The following is a 7,594-nucleotide window of genomic DNA, read 5'->3' as shown; positions in this document are numbered from 1 at the left end:
GCAATCCACTCACCTCAGCCTCCCAAAGGCGCGGGATTACAGGCTGAGCCACCGAGCCCGGCTTAGATTTTTTTTTAAATGTTTGTGCCCATTGGTGTTTCTAGGTTGCCAGCTTCTTCAGCATCAAGTCTGGGATATATTAGGCAAAAAAGAAAACCCAAGGAACTTCCTAGTGTGTCATTCCTCAGGTCCCAAGTTTCCCTCTCTCCACCTTTCAGAGTCTTTATGTTTGTTTTACATATAATGTCAGGGGTTTGTAGTTGTACTTAATAGAAGGACTAGAGAACAGTACACCTACTCCATTTTCTCAGAAGTTCTGTTTCTACTCCTTTTAATATTTCTAATGAATGCACTTATTATAAATGTACTTCTGAGTACTACTTTTAGTTTTGATATTTGGTATTTTACTCTTTTTTCCTTTTCTTTTAGAGACAGGATCTTACTCTGTTGCCCAGACTGCCGTGGCATGATCATAATTCTCCATAACCTCAAACTCCTGGGCTCAAGCAATCCTCCCATCTCAGCCTCCTAGTAGCAATAAGCATGTGCCACCATGCCTGGATAATTTTGGTGTTTTACTCTTGATCTTTTCTAAAGGCTTTACAATTTTTAATATGACTTCTTCTTTGTCCCATTAATTATTCATAAGATGTTTTAAAATTTCCAAACTGAAAATTTTTTGCTATCTTTTTGTTACTAAGTTCTAATTTTGTTGATTGTTGTATTTTGGTTAGAAAACTTAGTCTGTATGCTATTGAGTCCTTGGTATATGGTAGGACTCTCTTTATGGCCAAGAATGTGGCCAATTATTATTATACAAATGCTTCCAGTGGGTTTTAAGAAAATATATATTGTTTAACGGTTGGCACAAGCCTATGATTACTAATTCTTAGAGAAGACTTTTTTCTCTGCCTAAGGTCTAGATAGAGATGCTGGTGAGTGGACTTTTTTCTTCCCGGTTCCATTCTTTTTGAGAGTCTTAACTTGTGGTGGGGAGGTGGTCTCAGTTGCTACTCCCCATCTAGAGCAGCCAAAGTCTTCTATCCTTGTAAAAGCGTTGAAACCCAAGCTCCTCGGCCTTGGCATACAGTCCTCACCACCCCCTCCCTGTCCCCCCTCCCACCACCACCACCTCCACTAGGCACACACACCAATGACAGATGCTCAAGACTTCCAGATTTAGTTCCTGCTTTGTTTCTGGAGACAAAAAAATTAGTCCTTTTCCTTATAACCTCAATTGCATGTTTAAAACAATGCTTCAGTTCTGCTTTTCCCATCTGACATGGTAGGGAAGAAGGCAACCGAACACTTCTTTTATTTTGGATAACAGAGAAGCATAGAACAAAGAAAGAAGAAAAGGAAATATTAAGAGAGTGTGGGTCAGATGGATGTCTCCATGGGTAACTGATTCCCAGACAGACCTGAGCTTAAAAATCACTATTCTGGAGCAGTGTTTCCGGGGAGCCACCTGAGACTCTTGTTCCAAGGTACAGCTTCCTAGGCTTGTCCTCTGGCAATTGTGAATTTGGTGGTCTGGGGTAGACCCTGAAGCCTGGGTCCCAGAGCTTCCAAGTGACTCTTAAGGAAAGAAAGGTAAGAGACTAGAAGACTGAGAATCTAAACCAAGCATGGTGGCTCACAACAGTCATCTCAGTACTTTGGGAGGCTGAGGTGAATCACTTGAGGCTAAGAGTTTCAGACCAGCCTGGGCAACATAGTGAAACTTCCCCTCTAAAAAAAAGAAAAAAAGACAAATAATCAGGCCTGGTGGCACGCCTGTAGTACTAGGTACTTAGGAGATGGAGGTGGGAAGATTGCTTGAGTCCAGGTGACAGTGAGTCATGACTGTGCCATTGCACTCCAGTCTGGGTGACAGAGTAAAACCCTGCAGGAAGGAAGAAGGAAGAAGAAGAAAGAAGGAGGAGGAAGAGAAGGAAAAAGAGGAAGGAGAAGAGAGATGGGAAAAGAAGAAGAGAAGGGGAAGGAGAAAGAGGAAGAAGAAGAGGAAGAGAAAGAAGAGGAAGAAGAGGACAAGGAAGAAGAAGGAGAGGAAGAAGAAGAGCAAAGAAAGCCTTAGAGTAGTATATAGGTGCAGGAACAAATTACCTTAGGGATAATATTGTATATGAGGAAACTTTAAAGGTGTGCATAGGGAGAACATCCAACCATCTATCCATTCTTTCATTCATTCAACAGTTTACTTTAAAAAAATGAGCATTGGGGGGGTCTTGCTATGTTGCCCATGCTGGAGTGTAGTGGTATGATCATGGCTTACTGCAGTCTTGAACTCCTGGCTTAAGCAGTCCTCCCATCTCTGCCTCCTGAGTAACTGAGACTACAGGCACACACCACTGGCCCAACTAACAAACACTTTTTGAGCCCCTGTTATATCCCTGATATTTCTAGGCGCTAGAAATTCTGAAATAAATAAAATATAGCACTGATTTCAAGAAGCACTCCTCTAGCAAGAAAGGCAAGCGAATAATGGTTACACATGGTGAGTATACAAATGTACAGATACAATTGCCAGATAAAATACAGGAAGCCGAGTTAAATTTGAATGTCAAACAAATAATTTTTAGTATAAGTATGTTCCAAATTTTGTTTTATGTTTGCTTGTTTTTCATTTTTTCTAAATCTGGCAATCCTTACATATAGACAAAGGAGAAGCTCCCAAGTGAGCTTAGGGGATAAAGGTTGCAAACCTCCATCATATGTCAAAAGGTCTCTGATACAAACTGATTAAAATTAATAGGTCATGGTAACTGCTAGAAGCAGGTAGAACTCAAAGTATACCATGCTATACCTAGAGTAAGGTGGTAAGGTGTGTTCAACTCTCGCAACAGTCATTATCTCAGACTCTCCTCACAACATATTCATATAACTAACAGTTTTAGAACTCCAAGGACTTACAGAACACAGGTTTGTGAGCGAGGTCATCTAAAGTGATTCCTCCTTCAGGATTAAACTCAAAACTGCTAGTGAAGTTGTATTTTGCCATTCCTTCTGGAGAAACAGTAATTTTTGCAGAGTCTCCCAGAACCACTTGATTGAATTCTACACGAACAAAGGTAACTGGAGTATCTCCTTTAATACCTTTCTGTTGGCAGAAACATATCACTTTACAATTATACTCAAATAGAGAATTTTCCTACACAGCTGGCAATCCATTTTAACTTGGGATAAACAGCATTTTTTATTGTTTCCCAACAAGCTACATCACAAATACAAAAGAAGTAGGTAGAAAATCATCTTAAAAATCTAATTGTAGTTATGTAGCATTCCATTTGAATGCCATTATGCTGGAAGTTTGAAAAATAACAAGTACTGTGTTTTACCTGGTAAAAGTATATTGTGGAACATTTGAAGAGAAAATGACAAAAGAAAATTAATTACCTGTTTAAAATGAAGCTGATTAATTATATCATCTTTTGAAACGGGCTTTTGAAACTCAACTATACTGAATATTTTGTCATTTCATTATTCTCCAAATTTCTAATAGTTACATCCTGCTGTGGTTTTATTATGCAAATTCATCAAATGAAACTAATCACAAGGAAAACACTGGAAGAACTCAGATCCTTCTCAGGAGAAGGGGAAGAAAAAGAAATTATATGTGACCTACTGTTTAGAAAAACTAAAACCACTTCTTTCTTTTAAACTTAGTATTCAAATTACCAGGTATTTCTGACACACAGTAACAAAGTGTGACAACAAAGTTCTGAGTTACTGAGTTACTATATACTACTGATTCTGTAAAGTCAGGAAGTTTGGAGGCAAAACCCCATTCCTCCTGCAGGTGCTCCCAAACTAGGAACTTTGTAGAGTTTCAAAATTAACTTTACCAAATCATGTCCATCTGTCACAGTGATCTGCACGGGTCTGCCAGTTGACGACACCTGCTCCATATCACCAACTGGGCAAAGTCCCTCTGGTTTTCCTTGGTCTCTGTAAACAGAATGAATGAGCCACCCCCTCATGTATCATAGCCAAACAAGCACCCGCATTATATCAAAGTCAATACCAGGGGAGAACCTAGGGAAATGCCATAGTCGAGCATTGTTTTCTTCTCCCATCCAGCCTTTGCTGCTAGATAGGCAGTGCTTTAGAGAGCTGGTCACAAGGATGATACTTAGTGCTAAAATGATTTTTTATAAATGCAACTCACTAAGCAAAAATTATCACAAGACAGAGTAGGAATGCCATCCTCCTCACCTCCTATATCCCTACATCCTTCACAGTCTTCTTTGGTAACCTTTTTATTTTTTATTTATTTATTTATTTTTGAGTTGGAGTCTCACTTTGTCACCCAGGCTGGAGAGCAGTGACACACTCACGGCCACCCCAGCGTCAACCAGCTGGGTTCAGGTGATTCTTTCACTTCAGCCTTCCAAGTAGCCGGAACTACAGGTGCATGCTACCACGCCCAGCTAATTTTTAAATTTTTATTGTAGAGACAAGGTCTCACCAAGCTACCCAGGCTGGTCTCGAACCCGTGGGCTCAGGCAATCTACTCGCCTCAGTCTCCCAAAGTGCTGGGATTACAGGCTGAGCCACCGAGCCCGGTATGGTAATCTTTTTTAAAAACCTGCAAAGTTCCCCTCAAAGGTTATTTAACTTCTCAGTTTTACAAAAATATATTTTTGGAGCAACAAGCAGCCATATAAACTGGTAGTCCATTGGAAAAGGTCATAACATATTCAAATATATTTTCTTGTTATTTTACAATACTAAGGATAAAATTTCAAAAATATATTGGATGTTTTTTCAAAGAAGGTTGTTTTTCTAACTAAATTCAACGTAGAACTGATCTATGAAATTCAAACACTGAGGACATTTACTAGTCTCCTAGTCTGTATGACTTCAGTTTCCTCTTACTCTAATCCATTCCACTTCTGTCAGAATTGTTCACTGAACAAACGTTTATGAAACAAGGCACTGCAGTAGGTGCTAAGGATACATGAGATAAGCTGTAAACTCCCTACCTCGAGGAATTTAAACTGTCGTGAGAAAGAGACATCTAAATAGACCAGCTGTTATGTTGTACGTGTGGTGGGGGGGTGGGGGTGCTCTGACAGAGGAGATGGGAGAGTTGGGGCACACAAGATGGAAGAACTGCTTGAAAAGTAACTCTTGAGCCAGGCTCATTGGCTCAGTCTGTAATCCCAGCACTTTGGAAGGCTGAGGTGAGTGGATTGCCTGAGACCAGCCTGGGCAACTTGGTGAGACCTCAACTCTACAACTGATGAAAAAAATTAACCGGGTGTGGTAGCACTCGCCTGTAGTTCCAGCTACTTGGAAGGCTGAGACAGAAGAACTGCCTGAGCCCAGCAGGACGTGAGCATGCCACTGCAGTCCAGCCTGGGCGACAGAGTGAGACTCTGACTCAAAAAAAAGAAAGAAAGAAAATTAACTTTTGATGATAGCTTCCTATGTGCCAGTGTGCCAAGTGTGCTTTACGCATGTTATCTTATATGTACCTACCCTTCCATGTGACTCTTAAATCTCCATTTCTGTGAAAAGGAAAATGAGCTTCAAGAAGTATGTTTATCTTACCAGCAGTCATATACAGCAAAGAAGTGATGCAGCTGGGACCTAGTTGGACTTGAGCGTGCAGGTGCGGGTGTACTCACCCAGGAAAGCTCTTTGTGAGAGGTAGCCTGGAATTGTGTCTCAACAGATGAAAGCGAGGGATATTCCAGGCAAAGGAAACAGATGGTAAGGTGCTCAAAGGCAAAAACAGGAACAACAAAAACAAAATCTCAGCAAGTCAAGTCAATCGGTGTGCTTGGAGTGGAGTGTGAGAAGAAATCAGGAGAAAATGAGATTGCAAGGCAAGCAGACACCCTATTAAATTACAGATCTGATCAGATCACGGTCTCATTCCCTCTCACCTACCACATTAAGTCACACTGCTTTCAAGGTCTTCTAGGATCTAGCAGTGCCATTCGACTTCTCCTCTACTCTAGCCTAGGCTTTGGTTTCTTCTTCTTCTTCATTTTTTCCCCAAAGAATCCCTGCATTTAGCTACTTTTGAACCTTTGCATTTTTTTCTTTCTCCTGATGATCTTGCCCTTCCTCCACACTCCATCTCTATTGTGAGTAAGCCCTACTCATCCTCGAACACCCAGCACAAATACTTCCTAGTCCACGAGGCTTTCCAGGCTGACGCATCTGTCTTTCCTTTGGACTCTTCTAGCACTTTACACTTCCCTTGTGGCATTTACTACAAGCTGTCTATGAAGATAGGGGATTCAAAAGACTTTCCCTACTTAATCTCTACTTGACCCTGGGTAAATGCTTCACGCCTCTCAGTCTCAGTGTCACCTTCTGTAAACATGGATAAAGTAACTTCCGACTAGCTTCACATTTGTGAATATCTCCTAAAACGATAAAACTGCTTAAGCGATGAAGCACCGTGCAAAAGGTATTACTAATATGCACCACCCTTCCTGAAAGTTCAGTTACACCTTTGAAGACAAGTAACCTGTCTCATTCACATCCACGGGCCCCGAGTGCCCCGCACTGTGCCTGGTACACAAGAGACATTTGCGTCGACATTTGCGTCGTAATGAATGCAAGACATAGGACTAGTTACAAGTTAGTCTGGACAGTTAGGTGGGGGTGCTTGTTGCATTTCTTGTCATCTGCTCGGAAGAGGCTGCAAGGGATGAGTCCAATCACAAAAAGGTTGCCTGTCATCCCAGCACTTTGGGAGGCTGAGGTGGGAGGATCATTTGCAGCAGAAGTCTGCGACCGGCCTGAGAAACAAAGCAAGACTCAGTCTCTATCCCCCCCAAAAAATTTTTTTTAATGAATCTGGTGTGGTGGTGCACACCTGTAATCCCAGCTACTCGGGAGGCTGAGGCGGGAGGATCACTTGAGCCCAGGAGGTTGAGGCTGCAGTGAACTGTGGTGGTGCCACCGCACGCCAGCCTGGACGACAGAGCGAGACCCCTTCGAAGGAAAGAAGGGGGAAGGGGAGAGGGGAGGCAAGGAGGTAGAAAGGGAAAAAGACGGAGGAGGCGATTGGGTCTGGAAAGGAGGGTCTCCGTCCGTCTGCCTTTCTGGGGTCCGGGCCTCGCAGGGTCAGTGGCGTTTCGGCCTGTCACGGGGTTTTCAGCCCGGCCTTAGCTGAGGGGGCAGAAGAGTGGGAGGACAGCCGCAGTGTGGCTGCGGGGCCGGGGTGGGGAGGCGGGGAAGAGTTTTCTGCGAAGGGATAACTGTCTTCCCTGCGGCCGCCGCAGATGTGTTTCGCTACTATAGCAACCAGTTACCTCTCGCGAGATCCTACTTTTTGCCCGCGCCTGCAGTTTCTTCCAAGACTCGCGATAGAGCCTTCCGGAAGGGAGGCCGGGAGCGGGCCGCGGGGCGAGGTTTCGCGCCTGCGCGCTGGCGGTCGGTGCTGTTTCCGCCGCCGGCTGTTCCTTGGGAAGAGATCAGGCAGTGTTTCCCCCGTCTCCTTTCGCTTTCTCGACTCTAATTTCAGCACCCCTCCACAGATAAGAGGAACAAAACCCAAAGGAAGTGTATGGAAAGAACAAAGCCCCAAGACAACACACGCCCCAAACGAGCCGCGGGCGGAGGAGGAGGG

The 7,594-nt window shown here is 43.3% G+C and overlaps 1 protein-coding gene and 1 pseudogene across 2 annotated transcripts in view; one reads left to right on the top strand and one right to left on the bottom strand.

The window, feature by feature from the left end:
- The window catches only part of CFAP70 (cilia and flagella associated protein 70), a 119,445-nt gene extending 112,083 nt beyond the window's left edge, over positions 1-7,362 (bottom strand). The window contains exons 1-3 of one of the 2 annotated variants that reach the window (XM_008064281.2): positions 7,295-7,362; positions 3,846-3,948; positions 2,914-3,100 (exon numbers count right to left, since the gene is read on the bottom strand). In XM_008064281.2, coding sequence (XP_008062472.1) covers positions 2,914-3,100; positions 3,846-3,908 — 250 coding nt within the window. In that variant the 5' untranslated portion in view covers positions 3,909-3,948; positions 7,295-7,362. Of the gene's footprint in view, positions 1-2,913; positions 3,101-3,845; positions 3,949-7,294 lie in introns of those variants that run through there. The other variant, XM_021715661.1, reaches the window with a different exon arrangement.
- Positions 7,248-7,594, top strand: part of LOC103266650 — a 1,548-nt pseudogene continuing 1,201 nt past the window's right edge.

This window comes from Carlito syrichta, unplaced genomic scaffold, assembly GCF_000164805.1.
Source record: "Carlito syrichta isolate Samal-C Ts95f unplaced genomic scaffold, Tarsius_syrichta-2.0.1 Scaffold307258, whole genome shotgun sequence".
NCBI classification, from domain to species: domain Eukaryota; kingdom Metazoa; phylum Chordata; class Mammalia; order Primates; family Tarsiidae; genus Carlito; species Carlito syrichta.
This window is presented reverse-complemented; position numbering and strand designations above follow the sequence as displayed.